The sequence below is a fragment of the Melanostigma gelatinosum genome (assembly GCF_949748355.1).
Source record: "Melanostigma gelatinosum genome assembly, chromosome: 7".
In the NCBI taxonomy this organism is placed as follows: Eukaryota; Metazoa; Chordata; class Actinopteri; order Perciformes; family Zoarcidae; genus Melanostigma; species Melanostigma gelatinosum.
Window position 1 is genome coordinate 18,777,316 of NC_136640.1, and position 27,971 is coordinate 18,805,286.

General features: G+C 39.7%; 1 protein-coding gene across 1 annotated transcript; it reads left to right on the forward strand.

Moving 5' to 3' along the window:
- The first annotated feature begins 382 nt into the window (after positions 1 to 382).
- LOC306780165 (SR-related and CTD-associated factor 4-like) lies at positions 383 to 23,328 on the forward strand. The gene is made up of 18 exons (XM_079272421.1): positions 383 to 556; positions 1,432 to 1,515; positions 2,310 to 2,354; positions 2,480 to 2,641; positions 2,744 to 2,861; positions 2,981 to 3,114; positions 3,206 to 3,352; positions 3,437 to 3,510; positions 5,004 to 5,100; positions 5,396 to 5,470; positions 5,728 to 5,813; positions 6,775 to 6,962; positions 8,006 to 8,106; positions 8,211 to 8,324; positions 8,427 to 8,583; positions 8,687 to 8,781; positions 21,898 to 22,036; positions 22,275 to 23,328. The coding sequence occupies exons 1-18, from the start codon at positions 527 to 529 to the stop codon at positions 22,697 to 22,699; spliced, it is 2,271 nt and encodes a 756-aa protein (XP_079128547.1). The 5' UTR covers positions 383 to 526; the 3' UTR covers positions 22,700 to 23,328.
- Positions 23,329 to 27,971: the final 4,643 nt, after the last annotated feature.

Sequence of the window (27,971 nt, forward strand, 5' to 3'; positions counted from 1 at the left end):
GAGCACGAGTACACAACTGTAAACACGGACTAGTAGACGTGTAGTAGCAACAACCTGTGTCTTTAAGACACGTAAAAGCTTCAAAGTTCATGTGTGGGATATTTACTGACATATTTTATATTGTAGAACACAATTCTAAAATATCTCACGCTTGTGTTTACCACGGAGCTTATTTCAGGCATTTAATCAAAACACCCATTGACTCCGTGACGAGGGAACCAGAAGTAACAAAAAATATTCTAAACAAATTTCAGTGTTAAAGGACTCCTTCCCCCAAAATTATTTACCATTTTCCAATAACCGTGAAGGCAGCATTACCCTGTGACATCAGACGCTGACACGCGCACGCTGGGGCGGAACCACGAAGCTAGCAGCCGTGCTATGTGACCACACACTCGTATCAAAACAGAGTAATTCAACGTCGCTGGTTATGTTACCTAACGTTATGTAACTACACAATACTATGCTTTGGTAGAGTAACGAAATATAAGTGTTCGTCCACCGGTGTTCAACACAACAAACCATTATGGATGCTGTGAACGCGTTCAACATGGAGGTAAAGTATGCTCGTGTTTAACCCAGAGAGCTAACGCTAAACCCGAAGGCTAACGTTACCCATAAATAATGTCATTTGGTTTAGCGCTAGATTATTTGTTTGATCACTAAGCTAATTGTAAATATATCCAATATAATCAGTCAAATTGATTCATTTTGGGTGGGGTATCAGCTCCCCTGAACGTGGTCGATTAAAACGTAAACATGACTTGGTTTGTTAGCCACTAGCTTAAATCGAGATCAACGCTTGTACGTTAATCTCGCAAGGCCTGTGATTCCAGTGTTTAGCGATTTTTGACTTTACACCACTGAGACCTCGATACATTATCAATACTAACGTCAAGGATAACAATAGCGTCTGCACCGTTCGCTTTACATCCTATTCAATGAATTGTGTCGCGCTGTCCATGTTAAAACATTAGGATGTCAATAACTGTAGGAATGCTGCTCTAACCAATGGTGCTTGTTTTGAGGAAGTTAAATGTTGCGTTTAAGCTTATCAATACGTATTATTGTATTGTTGCCACCCGAGGACTCTGAACTGTAGTTTTGTCTTACTGTATGTATCTTTACAGTGTGTGTGTCGTTGTTGCTTATACATAATACATGTAGTTTAGTTTCTATAAGCTGCTTTCTAAACGTGTTGTGCACGTGCGTAAAACACATGTTTGACCCGACTGCTGGTCTCGGGTAACAACGCCAATGACTATATCAAAGCTAATGAAACATCTGGTTTACGCGACCTATTTTTATTATATTGTGCTGTTGCTGACTCTTCTATAATTGGTGAGTGGGGAATGCCTGTTACTGTAGTTTAGTGGTGTTTATGCCTTTCTCAATGTTGTTGGTTTTTTTTCTCGTTTTTTTGACAATCAGTTGTTCTCCATGATCGACATGAAGCCTCCAATATCCCGTGCTAAGATGATGTATGTCACAAAGTCAGCCATCAAAGCTATCAAGGTAAAGTGAATGCTGAATCAGTGTAATTGTCTTAGCAAAGAGTGGCTGGTGATGATGATCTCCTAGACTTTTTGATTTTGTTGTTTTACAATGAAAACACTGTCATACCGAAAGCATTTCACCCACTTAGCTTTTTTTAATTCAGTAAATAACAGAATAATTAAGATTTTCATAATTTGTCTTAATTATTGCAATTTTTCAAAATGAAACACTTTCGCAGTAGATTGATGAGTATTACCTCAAGGAATAACGTATTTACAAATTATAATTTTCACATCAATAGCTCTCTGGCCGTGTGGATTTTGGAAGATAACAGTTGTCCTAGAAGACTGAGATGTGGCTACCAAAGGGGTTTCCTCATTAGCCACATACTGAGTAGTCAGTGCATGAGCAACAACTGAGAAGTGCTGTTCCAGCAGTTCTGCTGACTACTGACAAACCATAGATGGGAGATGGGCACATTTATTTGTATTTTTGTAAAAAACACTTGTTTGGATGTCTTCAACACACTGGTGGAGATGTTCTCATAGAATACTGTGATAGTAGTTTTGCATTTGAGATTTTTGTATTTTTAAAATGTGTCTCTTTCTACTTAGCTTAACTGTATCAGATAATGGCTGAAAAACCGCTGGAAGTTCATCGGACTTATTACAGAACTCCTGTATTAAATGTAAACTTTATCAACACAATCTTTCATTGCTCTTCCCTACCCCTATGGTTATATCGTTCATGATTAAAGTGTTTCCTAGTATGCTGTGACTGATGTTGTTATTATTATTTTTTTCTTTCATCAGCTTTACAAACATGTTGTCCAGATTGTTGAAAAGTTCATCAAGAAGGTATGTACTACAGAGCCTTAGTGAGTACATGATATGAAACATTTGAGTTCACAATGCATTGTACAAATGCATTTTGTCATGAGACGATAGTACTAAATTGTCTTGTTTTGGGTTTTTTCCAATAGTGCAGGCCAGAATTAAAAGTCCCTGGTTTGTATGTGGTGGATTCCATTGTTCGACAGTCACGGCATCAGTTCGGTGTTGACAAAGATGTATTTGCGCCCAGATTCTTGAAGAACTTCACAGATACTTTTCAAAACCTTTACCGATGCCCAGAGGATGATAAGGTACTTTATTTTGTTAATCCTTTTGGTATTTTCTGTCATTACAACTAATTATAATAAGACATTTTGCAAGGGTGGGATTGTTATTTTTTCTTTCTTTATCAGTGCAAAATTCTCCGTGTCCTGAACCTGTGGCAGAAGAATGGTGTGTTTGACATGGACATCATTCAGCCTCTGATGGATATGTCCAACGGAGCCATTGTGCCCGCCCCTGAACTGGAAGGTAGAGAAATAAATCGAAATACTTTGGGCAATGTTTGTCACAATATAATCAAGCGTTACCTGATGTTAAAGTGAGGTTGTCATTTGTACGGTGCTAATTTATCTCTTGTATCTGAACAGTTCCTGCTAACCCCCAACCAGAGACAGAGCTTCCTGTCACTAGTGCCCCGGTTGTGCCAGCTGTGCCCCAGCTGCCCACTCCTGACGCCTTAGCTGCTGTGGCACAGCTGTTTCAATCGCCCCATGGTCAGGAGGTAAGCAATGCATTGGTGTAAGTCCTCCATCTGTTCTGTGTCATGGCAGGTAATAAACAGTTCACATTTTAAATGACCCTCTCTCCTCTAGCTGCATAGGATGCTCCAGAACTTCCAGCAGGCAGATAAGACCCTGGCAGCCACGCTGGCAAACAACATACCAAACCAACCCCAGGCGCCCGTGTCCCAGCTCAACCCGTACAGTGCACACACAGAAAAGAGAAGCTCTTTAGCCGAGGTAATAGCATCGCTCAGTGTCGCAACATAACCTGCTGGGATCATTTACATAATTTACCTAATCGTATAATATATGTTTCCTCAGAAACTCCTTGACCGATTTGATTACGATGATGAACCTGAGGAAGTAACCGCTAAAGAAGGCAGTGCCCAGTCACAGTGAGTTTCATACACTGTATTTATGCTGATGCATTTGTTGTGTATGTTTTGTATAAACAGCTCAGAATACATCTTTTTACCTGTGAAAAATTGCCTTGTTTGCAATCAATGCAGCTATTAAGTATACATTCACTTGTCTGTTCAACCAGCTATTAGAGGAATCGGCCTCTGGGGGCAATGGGCTATATTTCCGGCGTCCCAGTGTCGCTAAGAGATCTCCCAGTCAATACTCGTTTTTCTGTGCTCTGCTCATTGTTTACAGTCCGATTGGCATATTTGAGATTCAAGACTGGAGATTAAGTTGAGAGACGACATGCACGACCGTATTGTTTCACAAGTAGCGGGTTTATGGTCAGAGCTGGTAGATGCTACACTATGATTGGCCAGTCTGCGTTTGAGGGGTGGGATTTGGTGACTGGTCAATTGGGTCAACACTCCTAATGCACAAGTCATAGCATGAGAGATGTTTAATCTCGTCTTTAATTGAATAAGATAAACATAATTGTAAACATAGAAAAATAAACAATGAATATGAATAAATAACGATGAAGATAAGCAACATCGTCTAGTCCTACCCCTTTTCAATACTTACCGATACTCAATTAAATCAATGGCATAAACAAACTCACCGCCCCAGCATTGACTCCAAAAATACACTAATATATTCTTCATCATACATAATCAACAACAACCAATCAAGCATGTGAAGAAGAAAAAAAAGCAAGAAGATTGATTTCTTCTTTCTCTCCGTTCCACAAAATATCCCCACAAGTTGATGTGCAGATACTTTTAACAATTTGGAAGAGGTGGCTCTCTGGCAAGATTCAGAATGATAAAATAGTTCCCAGTGATGAGGGAATGTCAATGTATTTTTGCTTGAAATTCCCGTTGTTAGTAAGGAGAGAAATGCAACATTTTTATCATTCGTAACAAATCAAATCAAAGTCCGACAAAATTATGTGCGCTTGGTGTAACGGCTTTGGAGAAAGTTGCTAATACCATACCACTGAGCAAGCATGCACAACACCAAGGTTGTGGAACTGGAATCCCGAAATGAATACAGACTATATTCTTGTAAATAATTCACATATGTGATTTTCTTGCTGTAAAATATCTGCAGTTAAATTTTGATGGTCCATGGTCCCGGTCACTTTGGTCAGCTCACGCCCGTCCTACTCTTGTCAACGCAATATCTCCGGAATGACTTTGACTGATGTCGGCAAAAATGTCCATGTGCACTCACGTATGAAAGGATTAGATTATGGTGGTCAACGATCATTGTGACCTCACAAAATTATTTTTGGCCGTAGTGCAATAATTCATATGCTACTTATGACAATTTCACACAGATGTCTAAAACGATGAAGTGATGACATTTTGGACTGACATCGATGATACAATTGCGAGGTGGTGATTGTAGTTTAATGTATTTTGTTGTCTTTATAGGTTTGTAATACCCAAACGTAATATCTGTGTATATTTTGTCATGACAGAGGCATTCCTGAAAATGTGTTTAACCAGTTTCCTGGTCAGATGCCCAACTCGGAGAATGTTCATCCACATATGATGGGACAGAGCGGGGGTATAGAGGTATCTAATTATAACTGCATTATATAATTACTCAACTACATCTCAAATATAGCAACTCTCTGGTATAACACCAGCATGCTGTCCACAAATAGTTTGAAGCAAATGCTGTTGCTCTTTTGATATGTGGAGTCAAGCCAAAATGACTGTTATGATAATGAATGTTTCATATATTCATGTTTTGATTATGGAAAGGCTCAAATGTGTGGAGCTGCAAGCTTCAGTAAAATGTTCTGTGGTCAATGGGCCATGTGGTTTCTGTTTTTGAACCATCTCCTGTCTATTTGTCATCCATCAGCACGGTGGAGGAAGTCATGGTGAACATCATATGATGCTAGATGGATACGGTTCCATAAATGAGGCTTATTCACAGGTAAATCTTCAACCCCAGTTTAGCTGAACCTGATTAAAGGTCTCTCCTGTGAGAGAAGGACGTTCAGCCTCAGCTCAAGTTTCACTGCATTTGAATGTCAACTTTTTCCCATAAGTTAGTTTTTCTCATTGGTACAGTTGAAACAAGACATTGACATGGCTGCCTCAACTGGCAGGGAAGTGTCTATGTTCAACTTTTTAAACTGGTACTTGGAATCCTCTGCTCATTATAATTGTCATGTCATCATTGTCTAATAGGGAAATTCAAGAGAAGACTCGTCTATGAGGCGGGAGGGCAGACACAGAGGCTATGGCAGGCGATCCAAATCCAGATCTGGTTCAAGGTAAGGGGCTGCTTATCACCATTACTGTGTAATGTTGTGGATTTCACTGAGATGTTCATCATCAAATACAGTTCTGTTTGTAATAGTTCTTATTCGGGCACATGTAACACTTGCCAAAGCCTATTTCTGTATCGACTGTTAATTATTTGATAATCTGCAGAAATAGTGACTGCATTCTGATGAATATATTACACATCAGAAAGCATGGAGCAATTAGTGCAGAGCAAGCACTGCCACCATAGATTGTACAAACTAGCTCAATGATGGTGGCTCCAGCTGTTGCCATCTTGTTTTTTGGAACCAGAAGGGACTATATTTGGACTAGAGATCGGAGATGGGAGGCAGGTTCTGTTGGCATAACAAATGTAAGTTAGCCGCTAACAATAGCGCTAGCTTGGTTAGCACATTAACAATATGATATTGGATGAAAATTAGGATGCTAATTTTGTCTGGCAAAAAAAATAGGCACACTAGAATTTCACTCACCAAAAAAAACAATGGAGCACAAAGTTGTTCAATCAATTTATCTGTCAAATGAAATTGTACACGGTACAACTCCAGTGAAATGAAATCCTGTCAGACTCTGTGCCTTACATTTCTGCATTATTCACCATAAAGCTCAGCCTCCCAATTTTTTCATGCCAGAGTCCTCTGTTCTGTCGCTACATAAAAACTTAGAATAAGAGTCGAATGGCGCTGTCCTGCAGTCTCCTTTCACCGTGGGGCTCTATGGGGACTGACTCCCTCAAGTCGCCATTCAGAGAACTGCAGTGTGTGGCACTTACTTTTTCAGATCCAGAGGTTGCGGCTATGACACTCAGCTGCTGTCGTGGACTCCCTTTACTTAGTGTTCATGTTGATATTTTCTACTCAGCCAACAATGAAAGAGATGGCTTTCCTCCCATGAATTCGATTTTTTGGTGACAACACATTTCAGGTGGTTCAATATTTTGTGTGTCAGATCTCCCAGGAGAAGAAGATCACGGTCTTCGTCCCGCTCAAGAAGGTCGAGGCATCGGCGCTCTGATTCCCACTCCAGAGAACAGCGCTGGAGGTCTCGCTCTGGTTCTCAGGACAGGAATGAAAGAGAGAAGGACCGAGAGCGCAGACAGAAAGGTCTTCCCAGCATAAAGAGCGAGACACTCAGTGGTACGTTCAACAACAGAAACAAACCTGTGAATGTCATTTATGAACCCTGCAGTACTTAGAACTACTGCAAGTACTACTACGTGATGTCACAGCAACATTATCCATCTCACCCCACAGATGGGAGTAGGGCTGCACACTTAATCAAATTTTAATCGCGGTCACGATTTTGGCTGCCACAATTAAATGAGCTTGATCGTCCGCGATATTGACGTTTAAAATGCGTGCTCTGCTACATAGCAAATCAAGTGCTTCCTCAACTAGCAGTCAGCCGACCACCAGGGGGCGAAGGAGATGGGAGGTGTCGTGCACCATGCAGCGGCAGCCTCAAAAAAAGTTCTGTCTGCAGTCGACTGACTCCGGTATTAGTAGAAGAGTAGAGAGACAGACAACAGAACAGAGAGCAGACGGTCATTTATATTTTGCTTCAGGTGAATAAGAACCGTATAAGTTTTATTTTGATGCAAAGACGTGTACATTAGCTGGAATGTAGCACAACATGGAAGTGAAAGCAGTGCTCTGTTGATTTAATTTTGGGTAAAAAGTGTTGATACTATTTTATTTATATTTTCCTTCTACGAGATGCACTGTGATAAGGACCAGTCTGATGCAAAGATTTGTACATTAGCCAGAAAGTAGCACAACAATGAAGTGGAAGCAGTGTTCTTGTTCATTTAAACATTAAAGTGCAATAAAAAGATGTCCCTAAAATGAATGAATAATCGTGATCTCAATATTGATCAAAATAATCGTGATTATGATTTAGGCCATAATCGTGCAGCCCTAGATGGGAGCTACTCTGATTTCACATGGGATAATTGTAATAGTTTGAAACGACACTGTTGTGTGTCTACAGAGAACTACAACACACAATTATCTGATTATGCTTTTTTTGGTAATCAATTAATAGTTAAATCTATACAGACAAGTTCCCGTGGTTTGTAACATTTCTTTTTACAATCAACACTTGAAATGATGAAGGCACTTGCAAATGACAATGTAGTACTGCATGTTCCAAGCAGCTACTAATCTTATTTTGCTTTTAGTTTGCAGTACTACACTTTGGGTTGGACAACTGGACAAGAAAACACAGCAGTCCGACGTGATGTCCCTTTTGGAAGAGTTTGGCATGATTGATTCCATCAATGTAAGTTTGGACTATTCTTCTCAAAGATACTTGTAATCTTCCATGGTCTTAAGAAAATGTTATCAAGTATTTGCACTTTCACTTTATTCCTTCTCTATGCCCAGATGATTCCTCCGAGGGGTTGTGCCTATATTGTTATGGTCCACAGACAAGATGCCAATACAGCCCTGAACAAACTCGGTAAAGGCTCATATAAAGTCAATCAGAAACCCGTTAAGGTAAATTATCACATATTGCTTCTATTCCCAGTGTAATATTTGTTCTGTAACTTTTTAGTTGTGATTGTTAACTTGATCATAGCTCATGCCATTTATTCCTAGATTGCTTGGGCTTTGAACAAAGGTATAAAGTCAACGCACAAAAAGTTCTGGGACGTGGAGCGGGGAGTTACCTACATTCCCTGGAGCAAAGTCAAAGTTGAGGAGTTGGAGAGCTATCGGGAAGGGGGTATGCTGGACGCAGAGACACTAAATCCAGGTAAATGCTTACATATTCCTTTTAGCATTGCCAAGATTCACCTCCTGCAGGCTGTTAGACACAGTTTTCCTAACCCTGTCATTATGTTTTCCATTGTGCTCAGAGTGGAATAATGGCAAGGACCTCGGTAAGCAGGCATCTGTAAATGGAGCGATGGAAAGTGTACCTGCAGAAGGAACTGTCCCTGCTCGCATTCAGGTAATGCTAATACAGTCTTTAAACACCTTCTTTTTGATATTACAAGCACTTCAATTTGATTGGTTTTGTAGCCTTTGTTTTGGTGGCTTACTTCACAATTTTCACTGTGGAGGCTGTAAGGAAAATACATTTGTGTCGCACATGAGTAGTGGAGCTTATCTAAACCATCATCTCAGCTTCTCTTCAAAAATTTGAAAAGTTACTGCAGAATATACAGCAGTGAATGACAAAAGCATCTAGCCAAATTGGAAATATTGTGATAGTATCAAATCGGACAATTTTAGAATTACTGTGTTGGAAGACTTATCCCAATTCAGTGAGAACTACTCTGCAAATAAGGTGCACACACGGTATACATTTCTAAGGCGGACTTAGCTTCAGAAAGATTTCAGCACTTTGAAAGAAAGTCATAACTGAGATACTTAAATCCTCTTATCACTCCTGTAAAATTTGCCTAAAACGCCTATCCAAGGCGTACCCAAAGTAAACTGATAGCTGTTATTGAACCATTTTAGTCTCCATTGAAAGGTAACACTGAAGTTTCTTCACAAACAGTCAGAATCACTGTAAGTGCTACTGGCATTGAGCTATAAAGTTTACAACACACTGAAATAGAAGGTTTTTATTTCCGCCTGCATTTTGTTTTGGCAAACAGGTGCCTGCAGATAACTCTAACTGGGACTTATTAGCTAGAAAACACAATGGTACCATAGCATGAAGTCATAGTACCTAGTACAAGTTCAAATTTGATAACAATACGACAGAAAATTTATATTTTACACATGGTTTACTCAGACTATGTCTGCGTAAAAGTGCTTTTGGAGACTCGTTACCACGGCAAAATGCCTAGGCTACGATAAACTACGTGTTCTTTGTTCTAACGGCAGCTTATTTATGTCGATATATGGTTATCTACAACGTATTTAACCATTGTCGACTTTCACAGATTCTTGAAAACTCTCAGTAACCAGACTTTGACACGTGAATAAACAAGAATCAAATGCAGAGACAGTTATTTACCAATATGTTAGGAGTAGTTACATTTACACAGTCATTTACAGACATTTACAACCGGCCCTTTGAGGCCGTGATGCTTATGTGGCCCCAGAGTGAAGATGAGTTTGACACCCCTGGGTTAAACTAACCGAGGTGCTCACCATTTCAGCCGAAATAGAGGTTAGAAATTGAAAAATAACATTCAGTTTGCAGCAAGATGCATATGCTCTTGTAGACAATTCCTTGGGCTTAGGCGATTGCACATAGGGCTGGGCGATAAAATACATAATCAAAGTTAAAGGTTCACGATAAAAGCGTCCACGTTAAAACAACGATACATTTATGAGAGAGAAGAGTTTGTATTTTCAGAGCAATGGGCCTTCGGAACAATGACGTTTTGTTTTTGGGATAACGGGCTGTTGGACAAATAGGAAATGACACTTCTGATTTGTTACAAAACTTCCAAGGACCACCTTCCTTCATGCAATCGTTTCAGATTCATTTTCAGGCTGGTTTTGTAGATTTCGAGCTCGTAATGGTCAAACATTGTGCCTGGGGCAAGTGTAATAGTGATATTCGTCACCCAGAGAGGTTGGAAGGAGAGGATGTTTCTACAATGTTAGGTTTCTACATAATGAACAGTGGCGTTAACATTAGCACGGTACGTGAGCACATCATTAACTAGGACTATTAGCACTATGCCATGCCAGCTGCTGACGGTATACTGAATGTTTTCGGTGGTTGTTACAGTGAATAAAGACCCACCTGGCTTTACAGGAACAGTGTTGTTCCCTAATTTCATTGTCTTCTGTCCGATAGCGAAGGGTCAATGTAGCCTCAACATCTTTCTAAAGTTGAGGTTCAATGTTAAGCAACTGACTAGCTGTTAACTGACATCCTCATTACCCTGGGTTGTCAGAGGAGGAAGGCAGAGGTTAAGGAGCGGTGAATCAATCGATGGTTGCAACAGTAAAAAAGAATACATTAAGCATTTCTATTTTTTGCAACTTGGAAAAAGTGCGGCGCACAGCAGTGTCTGGTCGGCAAAACAGGTTTGGCTTTTCCTGATATGTTTTGTTTGGCGTGGTGATATACAAATGTACATGGTCATTTAAATTATGCATTTTTATTCATGTGAATTCTTGAGCACATTTAGATATAAAAATAACTAGCTTTATACATTACCAAAACAAAATGTTAAAAAATCTTTATCTTTGTAGATGGCCTAATATAAATTGGATAGGTTCCGCTGATGGCAGATACATAAACGTAAAAAACAGAGAAACGTAAATGCTAAAAATGAACACCGTTAGTCACTTTGAGGAACTCGACTTTCTAAATGAGCACTCGGTTCTTTATTATGTAGTCTCGACTTGGTGTTGAAGACTGAGAGTAACGCTCGTTGAAAGTTTCTTAAAGACGTAGGACTCATAACTGGTTACACATTACAATTGATTGCTTTTAGGAAACCTTCTCAGTCATGGTGTGTGCAACAGAAGGGGATATGATTATTATGGGTGTTTTGGAGTGCTGAATTAAACTGTTGATGAAAAGAGGAATTTTCCTGTTTCTGTCCTAAATGAATGATTATTTACTCTATAAGAGGGGTTGTCGACATGTGAATCAGCATAGGGGTGGTTTCAGAGTCACCAAATAACGAGACGAGTCTAACTTGGTGATTTGATTCACTTTATTACCATTCAGATAAGCTCCTCTACTCATAGGCATTAAATCCAGCAATGCTTATATATTCGTTTATCCTTTTCCTTTGCAAAATATTTGCATCTTCACTCAGTAACCTTGTACTGTGCAGTATAACGTATTCAAATAAAGTGGGAATTACAAAAAACTTTAATTACTGTGGTATGTGTAGAGGGAAGCATTCCTGTGATCCTTTCTGTTTTCAGTATCTGAGCTCTATTATACACACTGTCTGAGTTTGGCCAAGTCATCAACAATTGTATGTAATGTTCAGTTTTCACATGCAATTACAAAAAAAACAAATCCTAATGATACACCATTAACGGTTGAATAGATTGAATCAGCTTCTTGTTGAACAAATGAAATGTGTATTGGATGCAATAGGTGTGAACCCTAAACTCGTGGACTTGAGCTTGTTTTAACTAGCAGCAAATAAAAGTCCTCATGACCTCATGCTGAACTATGGGTTTGATAACATGATCCAGCTGGACTGTCCGCAAGCTGCCATACGTAGCAGTCATGCTAGACTGCACACCTCTCTGAAGAGAAAGGTTGCTCACGTCTACAGGTCCAGAGTGTGTGACTATTGGCTGCTGGTGGGACTTAAAGGCCTGATTGGGAGGAAGTGACCAAGTGGGAGACAAGGTAAGCCGACAGCATCCGTAGCAACTTGTGCACAACGTTGCGACAAGCTGGTTATTGGAAACTGGAGAGGAGATTTTCTGAATTTGTTTTCGATATGTTTGTGGCAAGGGGAGTACTGCCTGAACAAAATGAGCTGGTGTCATGATGTACTCCAGTACACACAGCAGGTTTCAGTTGTCTGTGCTTTTCTTAATACGGGACATGGAGCTCGAGCGTGTGCCATTGATCGAATTAAGGAAAAACTCCTGCAATCTCCAACAAAAACTAAAGTTACTCATGTGGCATAGTCTTGGGTATCAATGAAGCCCAGATAACACTTTGTATGCTATCCTAATTTTACAATCCTGTCTTTGGTCATTTACAACTGATTTAACCACTTCTCATGCGTACCTCTGACCCTATTCTACCACGCTGTAACAGATCAGTAAAATACTTTTGCTCTAGTTTAGTTATCAAAGTAGATTAAGATCAGGAGATAGCCACACTACAATGACCTGTTTTTTGAGACTTGTTTATGGTCAGGTTTACACTTGCACAATACAGTATGGTATCATGGAAGTATACAATTAAGAAGAAATGAGTGCTGCCCAGGCCTTCTGCTGTTTTTGAAGAAAACATCTTAAAATGTAGTACTCCATAATTGTCTTTGTAACCAAGACAACAGAACACAATATTATAAGTTTGTATACTATAGCAATTCCCCGGAGCTGTCGTACGGAAACTGTCAAGCCAGCACTTGAAATGAATTGGCTTAGCTTTTTTTTTTTTAATGCAAGAATGAATAAAACCAAAGAGGATGTGTGGCCCAATCTCCACCTTTAAGGACTCACGGACATTGAGGCGCGCTCCAGTAAAAACAGTGTTTGAGGGCTCTCTGGCAGACATGTTGAACCCTTTTATGAGCACTTTCCATAACTTTGCCCAAGGGAATTACCCACAAATCATTGCAATGTGATGTTAAACACTGGGTAACCAATGGACGCATGGAGCCGTAAAAAAGAGGTAAACAGAGAGGACGGCTCACGTGTTCAGCCTGTCATATTAAATATACACAAACATTAAGGGTTAAAGATGGAACAAATAATAACATGAGATTAGAGGATATTTATTTATTTATTCATCAAATATTTGACTTTGTCATTGAAGCTTTTTTGACAAAAACGAGTAAATAGATTATATGAAGTTACCTCTCATCTTGTGAGGAAAGAGCCTGGAAGACTTTCAAATCAGGGAGTACAAAGTATAAATTAAATACACATAATTGTACATCATAATTTGACGTTGTCATGGTAACGTGATGTGTTGCAGCAAAGTGCTGTCCCATTCCTATTTACACCATTTGAAGCCCTCGCAGTCTCTCTCACACATCCACTTACCAGGTGACGTCAGTAAGTCCATGAGGGTTCAGGGTTTGAGGCCTTAGGGGGGACACTGGGACTAGGCCTGTGTCCAAATGTCTGCCTGCTCAATCATGATGTTGCACAAAGGAGATGCATTGCATTTGGGGTTAACTTGACCTGAAAACTCTAAAAGATGCATGAGTTAATCCGTATTGTTCTTCCTTACTGGTGTGCGTTCATCATAGTGCTAGATTAGTGAGCAGAGATACTTCTGCAAACCTCTTCATGTTTCTCCTCATTGAGTAGCAGTCTAAGGAAGTTGAATTTGATTTCTTGGGTAAAGTACACTATTTTGTGGGTCTTAACACATTGGCAGTGTAAACCCACACAGTCCTTTACTCTGAATATTTGAAGTTCCAGACAAAGGAAAGTTCATAGTACCATAATGCACGTTGTATGTCATTTTACACCAAATCGTTTCCACAAATGATATGCAACATGACACCAGTGTGCAGTCATATTCACCCACCTAGCCATTTTATACCAAATAATACAATATAGAATGGACATGGATGCAAAACATCAAAAAGGTAAAGATTCATCTTGGTTCAGCACTAGTTTTGAAAACAATTGGAGACATCCGAGTTGTCGACTGTATTTGTCGTCCACGTCTGCTCAGCTACTTTATATAACTGAATTTCATCAGACCACCTTCAGGTAGTGATACTTAAGAGGAATAAGATGCTTTCACTCTTGATGTCTGTGGATTTTTTTTAAATATTTTTCTTTTGACTGATTTGTAGTTACATCTCTTAGATTTTACAGAAGTCTTGTCATCTTTCTAAATCTTGAGCGGCAAAACTTGTTTTGAAAGGGAATGCACCCGTTTGATTTCTTTGGATTCAAGACATGGCTTTTGAAAAGTGGCTTCTCTCAGGCTACATACTTTTAATACCTGCAAATAATACTTCTTCAACCCGTCAATTACTTCATATTTGCATAAGCTTCTGCGCTCTGCCTGTGCGAATCACAGCAAACTTGTACCTCTTGCAGGATTATTTGCCCGCACGTTTGGATACTTGGATAGTCATGAAAATTGAGGTAAACCCTTTGGTTTTCAGTTATGCTGCTACTTAAAACATTATCCTGTCCAAAGCAATTGCGCATTGAAAGCAGTTAACTTTAGCTTTGTCTGGCCCAGTGACGCCGTTTGCTCAGCCTGCGTCGTATGACGTGCATCATAACACACTGTTTTCCATGCATGTATCTACGTTATCCCTCACACAAACGGTGTCTGGGCACACATACAAGTGTTAAGACATGCTGCTGTCCTTTTTCTCCCCAACATAAGTGCCTGTCAACTCTCCAAAAAGCAGCAATTTCACCACATTTGCTCCCTGGATGGGAAACTTGACGGACTCTTCTGTCTGTTTGGTATGTGGTATGGGTGTCAAATTACACCTAGACGATCGTGACGCAGCGAGTGTGTATGTTGACCTTAAAGGATGGAGTTTCATTGTCGGCCATCTGTTAGTGCAGCAGAGAGAAGTGGCACGAAACGGTTACACGGCAAAGTTGTGCCAGATAGAAGAAATTCTGCCATGAACATGGAGTTGAATTGAGCTGTTCATGCTATATCTGCTGAAGGAGGTTGACGTGACATGTGCCATGGTTTTTTTTCTCTTTTACAACGTACCCACAGTAGCTTAAAAACCAACAACATATGTCTTTTTCCCAATTCCCGATTTGAATCTCAATTGAATAATCTATTATGCACCATTTACATGTTAACATTCTAAACGGTGTCTTCTCGGAAGTATACCCCTCAAATGACGACAGTGGTTCAGTTTTAGACTGAGCTTTGTAAAAAAATCTTTGTTTATTCCCAAAAATCTGCTCTTAATTGCATGGCTAAGTTAATGATCTCTGATCTTGCATACAGTGTGTAACTTCCTGCGTTGCCTCGTCTCATGGCAGATGGCAATATCACTCCACAACCTGTCTCTCTTGCTCTTGCGATGTTTGAAGATGATAAAGTCTGGTGTCAGAGCCCATTTATATGAGCTCAGTGTTGCATTGTAAGTTCAGAAAAACAAAAATGTCATATCTACTTTATACATTGTTTAAAAAAAGATCTTGACCCAGCATGTTTGCATCCCTGAGTCCATGGTTGAAAGCATATTTCTCAATTTTCCATGGATGAATAAGCAAACCTTGCAGGATTTCTCCAGTGCATCTATTAGCCATTGCTTCTACAGGTTACCAGGCATATTGAAGTAAAGTGGATGCAACAAAAAAGGTTGCCAGCCCTCGGAATGAAGTGGACAAGGTAAAAGTTGTAAGCCAAGGATAAAATGATTCACTTTACTTTATGAACTACAGAGAACGCAAAGATGGCTTATGTGGAGTTTACACAGGGAACATATTTCATAATTACAACCCCTGTGTTTACATGGCCTCAATTCTTCTTTTAAAAACTATTTTAGGCTTTTTTTTAGATCACCTTTCTTCACTGTTATATTGTTAAAAAATAAAAAGACATTCAGTACAAGATTGTAAAGTAGTAAAGATATATTTCAATGGGAAATGGCCTACAAACAATACTGCAAAAATGATTAGTCAGCAACATACAGCAATTCTAAGAATATTAAAAACATGTAATGTACTATGCTCTTTAAGGACATATACAACTTCCAAAATGCAGCAGTCAGTAAAGGAGCATTCTGAAACTACACTTTAGTTTTTCCACATTTATGGTAATATTTTAAAGAACAAACATCCCTGTAAACTATCCCTGGTTTGAGAACATTTCTAAATATAGATTTTCCATTTGGCAGTTATAAATGTTAAAATAAATTGAACTTGTAAAACACTGATTATGATTCCAGTTAACAGACGATAAATTATCATATTGAAATATCGTTAAGCCCTTCTCTCAACCCATGTGTTGTTTAGGTGGATGTGACTTTGTATTTCAAAATGTTTTGTTCAAAAAATGTAGAGAACAAAATCTAAACATTTCAAATCACTTAGATTTTTGCTTTTAAGTATTGTAAATCAGTAATTACACAACAGGTTCTTCTGGATGTAGGTTTACTCAAAGGTTTTGCATTCGTAAACATCCTTGAACCTGTTTGGAACAGAAGTAAAGCGCTTCTGACTGAGCAAGAGACGGGAGAAGAAAAGAGAATCACAAATTCAGAATGTAATGGTGTTAAACCCTCATGCTGCTCTCTAATTCGTTATGCTTGAAAAAGCTCCACATTCTACATGTTGTAGAAATCACAGGTCTGACTCAGCCCTCTAGAGCATTCTGCGGTAGCTCAGTCATTAACATGGATTATAATGTAAACTGAGCAGTCTTCTCCTTTCAGTCTTTTTCAAGTGAAGTGACATTCCAAGGAAAGAGGGAAATTCTTCAATTAGACTCATGAGGCCTCACGAAGGTGAGTGTTAAGGAAATTATCTTTGCCTGTTGGAATTCCCTCTGTTGCATGGAACGGTTGGAAGGTAATGAGAGGCTCATTCATAATAAAATTGACCTAAATATTCCATGACATTTGTTTTCTCATGAATAATCTTAAAAGATATAGGCCAGGTTATTGTAGGGCAGCCTCATTACCGTCTGTTGACATGTCTTCTAAGTAACGGGTACAAACGAAGAAAAGAAAAAAGGAGTTATACTGACGAGTGAAAGCATTCAGTTGATACCCAACCGAGCTGAGAGTCTTGATCAAAGAGCCAATGCCCAGCTGCCTGGTTTGTGGTGCAAGTGTAAATAACCTGCAGGAAAAATGGAGCCGCAGATGTCCTCGATATTCTGCTGATGGAGTGAAACACCAGGGTAAGAGCAGACCCCTCTGTTGCTATCCCCATACTGACTTCCTCAAGGCTGTGTGACTTGATTCTATGAACTGCATTTTCTCTATTTCAATTATATGTTAGTAGCAGTAAAACAGCATGAACTATTTTGGTTGCAAATTTATTTTAATTTGATCTTTTCTCTTGTTTTCTTTGTGTTAAGTTTAATTGCTGCAGGTAGTTAACGAACTATATATATGTGTGTGTATAAATACCATTAGACAAAACTATTCTGAAAAACCTAAATTTTGTCTGTTTTACATCCATCCGGCTGTCGTAATTTATTGCAAATAATTAAAAAAGTGAAGTGGATTGCAGGTTTAAAGTTGCTGTAGGTGAATTTAGTCAAATTAAATCACCCCCCCCCCCCCTTTCAAATGAGGTTCACTCATTTATTTAAACTTATAGTGAAACGAAAGTTGGAGCTTCTTCAGCTTCTGTACTGTGATTTATGTCACAAAGAAACAAAATAGTTGACTGGTGTACAGTTTCAAGAGAGATTTAAATCACGTCCTTCACATTTGATTGGACCACCAACAAGTGGGCTGGAGTTTGGCGTGATACGGAGCTACAGGTGACTGCTGTTTCCACACACCTCCCTCACCTGTTGTCAGATGCTGGAGGAGGACAAGGGAGGAATGAAAGGGACACATTGCCAATTTTCAACTGGCTCTGTTGCTGCAGAATATGCAGATGAACGGGGTCCGGCCTACCTATTATAGGCTGCCAACACCCGACCACCCTGTCCACCCTCCGGCAAAACTCTGCCGGTGTTATGCCGAAGTCTGGTCCCCCGTCATGGACTGTTTCCCTCCAGTCAAAATGACAGCACCCCGTTGTTGGTTAGGGGGAAATGCATATCAACGGGCAAACCTTCTGAAAACTGCTCTTAGCTACGCTCCACAAAAACTTAAGTGTGGTTTTCTACGACGGGTGTGACGAGCTAGTCGCCCATAGTCTCATGTGATTGCATTATTTTTTGTGAATGCACAATGATTCATCAAACATTTGAAACTAACAGAAGCTGAAGTTAAAGCCACTATGTGTAGGATTTTAAAGCTTCCAACGATGGTGCTCCTCAATGGCAGTATAACAATTGTCATTGTGGCAGATACAAATTGACACCACTACCCAGCAGCAATTAGCCGTGTCAGCAAAGATGGAAACATTAAAATGAAAAGCAGATGACTGAGATCGTAAGACCTCGAGTGAGGACAGTCAAAAAATAAAAACTCTGTTGACAATGCCTGACTACTTTTTATTGTTGCATTCGCAAAATACAGTTTTTACCCTTTACGATGGCAAAGCTTTAGCTGCCAGAACTAGCTGACTTACTGACCTGAGTATCAAGCGATAGCCACCTCTTCCAAATTATGGGTTCAATGCAGAAGTGCTTTTACCTGCAGTTCTTCTGATTTGCCTAAAATATTGGAATGATTGTGAAATCCCCAAATTCTCTCTTGAAATACAAAGTATATTGTCCGACTCTGCCTATTTCGATGGAATGCATGTTTGTTTGTAGAGCAGCTGCACAAGTCCTGGTGAAAACTGATGCAACAACACAGTTCTTTTTCTTTGAAGGATACAAAACTAAGCTTTTTCTAATGGGACACGTGGTGCCTTACAATTCGGTTCCAGTCCTAGTTGTCTATATGTGTTTTTTAATCACTTCAATTTTTTGAATTTATACATCAATAAATTCAAATACCTTTTTAGTTTTTAAGGTATAATATCAGTTTGATGAGTGTACATGTACAGTATGTACCTCCATGCATAAAACATTCCTGGTTGGCTGTCAAAGTTCGGTGCAATAATATTTCAAAATGGATCCTAGATCTTTGGACAGTTGCAGTCACCATATTATTTCTTTTAATGACATGGATTACTACAAAACCTGACAAACGGTTCGAAATGTTAATGTCGAAACGGTTCTGTCAACAACACATTTTCTGACAGTGACGAGGAAACTTTTCCAGATCTATAGCATTGTGAAAAGCATTTGATGCGTGAGGAATTATTCATTTGCAGCTCATCTGTGCAGAGATGGCTTTCATCATTTCATCCAACTACATGTGATTATGATTCGTTGGAACAGAAATATGCGCTTTCCATCTAAAGAGAGATTCGCTTGACTTGCAGAATTGTTCATCACGTGAATCATTTTGCGTGTTTGTCCTGATGGTTTCAACATGGAAGTTCATCACCTCGAATCTGTGCCCAACAGGTATCAGGTGGTCATGGAGAGAAATTCATTTGTGTGAATAGTTTGTGGTTCAATAAATGCATGACATACACAACAATATAACTTGATTCAGGTCACATTTGAAATTATTTGACTGTGACTTCATTAATAACTCTGGTCATTCTGACTAATTCTGACTTTATTTGCCTTTAACCCTATTAACCAGCCATACTAGTATGTATTTACTATACATGTCTGATGCTATTTCATATACCCATACTTTTTCTTATTTTTCAATCATTTGAAAGCTGTACGAGTTATGTTCTCTACATTTAAAATAGCATTTGTATAAATAAACAAGTACAGTTATGTCATTGATAAAAGGAAGTAAATGGTAGGCCTGAGCAATGTAGCCTGTGAAGTGTTTGTGTTCAGTGATATCAGTGACACTGACCACAGAGAAGGCCTTTCCTCTGTCATAGAGCCATAGGGCTGGTCCATTGTCAGTTTGTTGGTCACCAGGATATCTCAAAACATATTCGTGTGCAGTCTGTCTTAGTTCAAATGATTGTACGTGTGCATGTTAGTTAAACAGTTTGTGAACTCTGTATCCTCTCAGGCACTGAAACACCTTGCAAATGTCTCCACCTTTACCATGACCATGACATTAAAGTAAAGCCATTGTGCCATTGTGTTTAACTCTGAAACTAAAGGAGAGCTCTGTCAAATCTAAAAGTTATGCTTAGGACAAGCAGTTCAAAATAGCTTGTTGTTTGTGGTATTACAGGAAATAAGTGACTTGTTCCGCATTGGTGGGGTGGTGACTTACACCCCCTAAAAGCCTTTCCGTCTCAGTCACCAGTCACCAGCAGCTCCCCCAATTACAACTCTTTCCTGTAACAATTAGCCTCAACAATGGCAACCATCCTCCCGTATATGGTCACTGTTCTTCCTCAGATGTTAATTTGTTAACATATATTCATAACTGTGTGGTTGTAGTGTTTATAAATGGTATTTGATGCTGTGATAAAGCATGTCAATGGTAGTTTTACCCTAGTCTTTAATTGAATAAGATAAACATTATTTTAAACATAGAAAAATAAACTATGAATATAAATAAATAATGAAGATAAGCAACATCGTCTAGTCCTACCCCTTTTCAATACTTATCGATACTCCATTAAATGAATCGCATAAACAAACTCCCTGCCCAGCATCGACTCCAAGAAAACACTAATATATTCCTCATCATACATAATTGACAACAACCAATCAAGCATGTGAAGAAGAAGAAAAAGGCAAGAAGATTGATTTCTTCTTTCTCTCCGTTCCACAAAATCTCCCCACAAGTTGATGTGCAGATACTTTTAAGATTGGTGCAAACACAACGTTTCAAATAGAATTTTCTTTTGTTATTACCCCACATTGTTAATTATCTTATTGCTCTTTATGTAGTATGCGTGGCCCCATACCTCCACACAGTAATTCAGATACGGTGATACAAGTGAACAATGCAGAGTCTGTGCTGCTTTATGATCCAGAATGTGTCAATTATTTTCCAGAAATGCAACAATCCTTGCCAACTTGGCTCGCACATATTTTGTACGAGGTTTTCCAGCAGATTTTGGTGTCTAATATCACACCTTGAAATGTAATTTAATTGACTCTTTCTATAATAACTCCTACATACACACACTTACACTTGTAAAGCCTAGAAGGTGTTTCTTATTCTGATTCTTACTAGGTGAAAGTTGTTCATTCGTAATTAAGGACTGATGCATTTAGTGACAGTAAATTACTTTATTGTTCTGTATTATGGGATTGAGGTCCTTCAGCCTCTGAAAAATGCATTGTTATGTCACAGTGTGGTCTAGTGGCTATCACTGTCACCTCACAGCCATCCTTGGCTGAAAACTGGGCTGAATTTCTGAAGATTTGCTCCGTTTGCCCAGCGAGCTTTCATGTTCCTCACAACACAGATTGTTTCAGATCACTTCAAATGAATGAAGGCAGTTTTACCAAACAAAGCTTACAGTCCAGTCACTGTTCCCTGCCAGTGTGTGACCCTCATTTTTTGATGTGTGGACTTCCTCCTCTACACACTTGTGTACCTTTTTTACAATGCTTGTCACTAGACATGATGTATGTCCTTTTTTCAAATCATTTTTTTACATTGAGTACGTTGTTTTATGAGGACTCTACAGAAAATTCCTGGGGAAACTGTCAGAAATGCTGTTTAAAAAAATACTCATCAAAAGATGTTTTTGTCCCTTCATCAAGCGTGACAAAGATACACATAGGAGGCATCAATAAGCTGCTTCATGCTTTGGAATCAAAACATGTTAATACATTGTCTTAACAAGGATGCCTTTGTGTTTCTCTGTCTTCCAGGTGCCCCCAGTTCAACAGGCAGCACCCATGGGAAGTCCACCTGCCTTTCCTGGCCCCATCCTGCTGTCCCCTACATCCATGCCTCCAGGAGGAGCTCCTTTCATCTCCACGGAGTTTGACCCTACAAAGTTGGCACCAGGTAAGTGGATTTGTCAATCATCTAAAGGGGAGATGTGAGTGCTTTCATGTTTATTAAAGGTAACTCCTCTTTGAAGTTGATGATAAGATGAACAGATCTCTGCTGCAGCATTGTCGCTGTTCTTGGCTTGATGTAACTTCTTTAAAACTTTTGCTGTCTGATCATTTTTTTCTTTTGTGCTGCCACAACACTTAAATCCAACTGGGGATTAAAATACTTTATCTTATCGTCTTTGCAGCAGGTAATGTAAAACCTCCAGAGGAGTCCACCAAGGATTCCAAAGGAGACGCAGGCACACCCTCAGATCTTGGCACCGACAACCAGCTGGGGTCTCCTCCAGCACTGGTGATGACCCTGCCAGGCCCAGGAGTCATGCAGCGTCCCAGACTGGGGATGCCACCTATGCAGCCTCCTCCCGGCATGCCGAACCCTCATCTACCTCCATTCCTCTCACCTCCACACATGCCCCCGCAAATGATGCCCGGAGGACCCATGTTTCCTCCAGATCGGTTCAGAATGCATATGCCCTTTCCTCCTCGTGGCCCTCCTTTTCATCGACATCCTTCTATGGGACCAGACGGCATGCACGATGGAGAAGGGAGGCATTTCAGAAATGGGAGAGCAGGGTTTGGGTGCCCACCCTTCCAGAGAGGGAGGTGGTAGAGGTAGGCTGAATGAAGGACCTGAGGGGAGAGGAGGCTGCATCACTGTGACAGATAAGTATCGGAACATCTGGTTCAACAAGGACTGCTGTGAATAACTGAGGGTGCACAAACTTGTGTTCGGACTTTCTTTTTTTACCACCACAACCTTTTCCTACTGTCGTATAAACAATGAAAAACAGGACGCGGTGTTCTGAATGTGATCCCTGCACCGTCAAGTTCACCAGAGAAGAGACTCTTTGCTGTAAATACTGTATGTGCTCGTAGCTGTTTGCTATGTTTTTGTATATTTGAAGTTGTGTAGTTTATCCTGAAGTCGAATCTTAGTAGTTGGAGGGAAAACAAAGGAAATGTCTGTATTTTTGAGCTTATTCCCTCACCATGGTTTTTGTGTATGGAAGGAGACAAAAAAAAAATCTATAATTCATTCACCTTTTTGGTATTTAGTTTTTAGCGAAATGCCTTTGTAACACACTAATGTTTAATTCTTCAGTTGAAAAGTTGGATTTCATTTGAAGGAGAATATTTCCTGTCCTGCCAGCAGAGGGTAGTGTAAACCCTGTTACCATGGCCAACCTCTGTTGTACATTAAGGTCACACCTTGTAGGATGACGTGCAGTGAATATTAAAAAGCGGTACAATTTCATCAAATGGTTTCATTTGTGTTGATCGAACTGACACTTTGTTTTACCTCTTTCTCACAAAACTACGCTGTGTTGATTCATCAATTTCAAACATCACTTAGGAAACAGCTATTGCGCATCCTCTGTGGAACCTACAGCTATACACAATTGGTAATCTGCCGTTCAACTACCTACATTTTGTCTCATTATAAACCATAGTTATTTATCTTGATAATGATAGGCTTTGGTTTGTATAGCTGGCTAAACCATTATCCCTTTGTTTTTTTACAGTTTGAACTGAAGTCAGTGCAGCCTTCAGTCTCCATCACATTTCTTGTTGCATGTATTTGCTCAAAGCAAACTGTGTTGCAGGAGGTGGGATGCCCAGACAGACTGCACAAAATACCATTTAAATGATGCGTTCAGGTTCACGAAAGAAATTATTTCGCTGTGTTTGCTCCCGTTATTCCCAAACTAAACACGCTTCAGCTCCAGCGTATTTCACACCGTCATTGAATGCCGATTCGAGGTGAACCGCAGCTGATTGGCTCTGCGAATAAATAAGTGGCGTTCTCGCGATCCACTTGCACGCCGTCTCCAAGGGCCGCGGGCTCCGCCCCTCTCAGCGGTGTGGAAACAACACGCATGGTCTGTGGACAGGCAGACCTTGGACGGGCGGCAGGATACAGAGACGCGGATGGGCAACACCGCCGTGTGAGACATGAAGATTTCAATGTCGGAACAGAAGCAGTCGGATCCCGACGGTGGTTGTGACAGGTATGTAAGGAGACCGGGATGCACGCTGTCTAATCATGATGAGAATAATAGGCTCGATGTCCGATCATATTTCCGCGTGGTCCTAGCGCCGTTTTTTTCACGCATCGCCGCGTAACTCAATCATACAAGTTTATCAGGGGTGACAGATACTGCCGCACTGGGGCGGCCGGAGCGGTCCAGTGGAAAAGGCCGACAAGCTGCGTTTTCTTACACGGGGTGTTGCGCATCTTGAGTCGACTCATTCAGACGTCAGTGATTTGGGGTTAAAAACATCCACGTAGCCTGCATGACGGTGGACATAGGCTACAGCAGTGCATGCTCAGACGTTTCTCTCCCAGTACATGCATGCGCATCCTGCACAGCAGCTCTACTGATAAATAACGGATTTCCTTCAGCAATATGATGGTGGTTTGACTATACGTGCAGTAAAACGGGCACGGCAACCTGTCCGCCGTGATACCTTCGGGGTGTGTTGTGGTCATTGATACTGGGAGAGGATAAGCCACGAATGGTATCCAGTGCTGTGAATTGTTGCATGAAGCAGAGTCATTCAATCTGACTCGTTGCATCGCTTCGTTGTTGTAGCATGCAGGCTGTTGCTGCTGTCAATTTACTCATTGCTTTTGGCAAACAGACCATGTGCAGGTTACTCAGCTGAAAGGCGAGAGCTCATTTGTGCAGTTGCTATACTACAGTGACCTTATGGTGTCAAGTTAGTTGCAGCGTCACTGCCATAGTCTGCGTCTGTGTGGTGGCTGAGATCATCATAACAGGTGTAGTTGCAGAGGTGACTGAGTTGATGCTGGTTTGTATGTGCTGCAACAGATTTCACTCATGGGACACAACGACTTAATGAAATGTTTTTTATTTAGTTTTTAAAAACTGCTTTTGTACTAACGTGTAAACAATATACACATTTTGAGTATGTGCCTAGTGTTTGCTGACACTGTTATTTTTCTGCAATTTGTGCTGCCAAGAGAAATATCGTTTATTCTCAGTCAGCAGCTTGTATTTATGGTGAGTCTGACCTGACTGCTCCACAAACAGGCATTGGTAAATGCATCCGTCAAGGGGAGTTGGACACCAGAGAAACGCTAGTATCTTAACCGCTACGCCAAGGACCAATTACCAACCACAGAAGATTTTCACTGATAGATGTTAAAGTAACAATTTGACCTGCAGGAAAAAATACAAAGCAATTATCCGTTTAAAAAAATGCAGACTTTGTGGCATCATCCTAATTTATCTTTTTAGTATCAAACAACTTACCGGTGGCCTTTAAAATATGGCTTTAGAGCGCAGTGGCTTGAGTTCATGTCAGTTGATGGTTCTAACACCCACAGGAATCTCTTAAACCCTTCAGCCTATTCCTTCAACGTCTGTCGATGATCTGAACCCAGCGGGTTGCTCATTGGACTGTAAACAATAGTCAATGGGTCCAGAGATTGCATCCTACACAGAAGACAAGAAACTAAGACAACTGAGAAATGTAAGAAAATTGGAGTATTACAGTACTCTTTTCCACTACATAGACATGTAACTGCTTTTTGAGCTGGATTTAGTCACGTCCTTGTGTTTGATGATTGTATTTCCTGTCTGTTATGTTTTTATTTCTATTTAAACTGTAACTGGTGTGCTGTTGTGACCAGGTCTCCCCCGAAAAAGAGATTTGAATTGTGAGGCACTTGATAGATAAAGGTTTAATTTTAAAAATATAAATTTATGTAGTTTGATTTCATAACATGATAATAAACGGCACATTTATGAAATGACTACAATTCGTTGGTTGTGAAATTACAGTGTTGACCCTGATAAAGTGGCTTTGAGTGAATATTACAAATGAATAGGAAAAGTACTTTGTATGTTAACGTGATTAATGTTTCAGTGTTGGATTACGTTGGTCACAATGGATTTCAAATCTTGTCAAAAGCAAATTGCCATGTTCAGACTAAAAGCACTGTATCAAAAATTGCAGCCCCCTCATTCATTTAATTGAAAACACTGTGTTGACTCGGCAGTGGTAGAGGGTCACTTCTAGTAGACAACTTTGTAGCACGAATGAAAACAACCATACTGTGGAGCATCCAGCAGAATGGTTTCAGTGTATGCTGTTGTGTCCTTAGGGTGGGTAACCTGAGCTCACCTGTGTGACATGCCTGCACAGAGACCTCACCCGCTATCTCTCTTTGTGTGGGCAAGTTGAAACTAGTTTTACTCCCCCTCTGGCTTGTGTCCACACTCTTTAACTCGCCATCTCAAAAGTTAGTCCAACGTGAGGCAGTGTAGCGACTAGTGTAGCCACACATGAAAGAATGTCTACACATTCATATGCTAATTGGTTGGCGTTTTGTACAATCCAGGACTTTGTTCTTCATGCGTGTAGAGCCATGTACTACCAAACACAGATGATTTCTTGAAATGCGCATAATTTAACCCTGATAAGTGCTCTTTGTGAATTATTCATTTCCGTCCCACTTGCACATAACTCTTCATGTCTTTTCAAAGTGATGCAAAGTAAATACTGAAGACAGTCTAGTGTTGTGCTTAATGCCAAGTGAACAATATACTGAGCCTAGTGTGATAACGGAAACATTAGTCATTCCAAGACAGTCACTATTACCGTCTGTATTATTAATTACAAAATACATGTTCTATTCATGAGTGTTTTTACATGATGTTTGATTTCTGTAACTGCTAGCTTTGTTCCTTAGCTGAGCCATGTGTTTGAAATAATCAACAAATGAGAAGAGGTGTGTTGTGGGAAGAAGAAGTACACAAGTTAAACCACAACCACAAAGCTGGAAATCTTTACGAGCAGGAAACTTGTGTATGACTTGTAAGTGACTGATTGTAGGGATCACAGTGAGCATACATAGCTAAGCTAAAGCCTCAGTGCCTTGCATCTAGATGTGTTAGGAAAATACCATCTGTAAAGTGATGAATACGATATTCTGAGCAATTCTATTGCCTCTCAACGGCTCTCAACATGGCAACAGCTGGCCCAGTCATGTCAATAAAGAACAGAGAAGCTCGCGATTACAACGCACACAGAGGGGGAGCATAATTAATTCTCTGCTAAGGTAGAAATTAAAATTAGTCATATTATAGGATGTAATTAAGAGTTATAGTTTAGTATGTCATAACAATGTCATAAAACATTTTAAAGATTAGTATGTCATTAAAAGTCCTAGTACAGTATGTTATAAAAAGAGGCATAGTATCGTATGTCCTTAAAAAGTCATTGTCTGACAATTTGTCATAAAAATGTCAAGAAAAAGTCAGTATATAGTATGCAATTCAAATGTAAATAAGAGGTCATAGGAGTCCGAACGTATGTCTTACAAATATGATAGTATAGTGTGTCATCAAAAGGTCATGGTATAGTGTGTTATAAAAAATAATAGTTTAGTAGGAGATTAAAAGACTCTTCGTATAGTGTGCCATTAAAATAGTCATAGTATTGCATCCCATAAAAAATGTCACAAAAATTGATGGTACAGTAAGTCATGAAAACGTCATGGTCTAGTATATCATTAAACGTGCCACTAAAAAGTCATAGTGTAGTTTGCTATAACAAAGTTGCAAAACCGTGAGATTATAGTACGACATGAAAAAGTTATAAAATAGAATGTTTAATGAAGTCATAATATAGTATCCCATAAAAAACGTCACATTATAGTATGCCATACAAATATCATAAAAAGCTATAGTTTAGTCAATCATAACAATTTCATAAAAGATGATAGTATAAGTCATAATAAGTGTCTAGTACGTCACCAAGAAGGCATAGTATGGTATGTCATAAAAGTCATACTAAAGTGTTTCATAAAACATGTCATTAAAGAGTTATAGGATGTAATACAAAGTCATAAG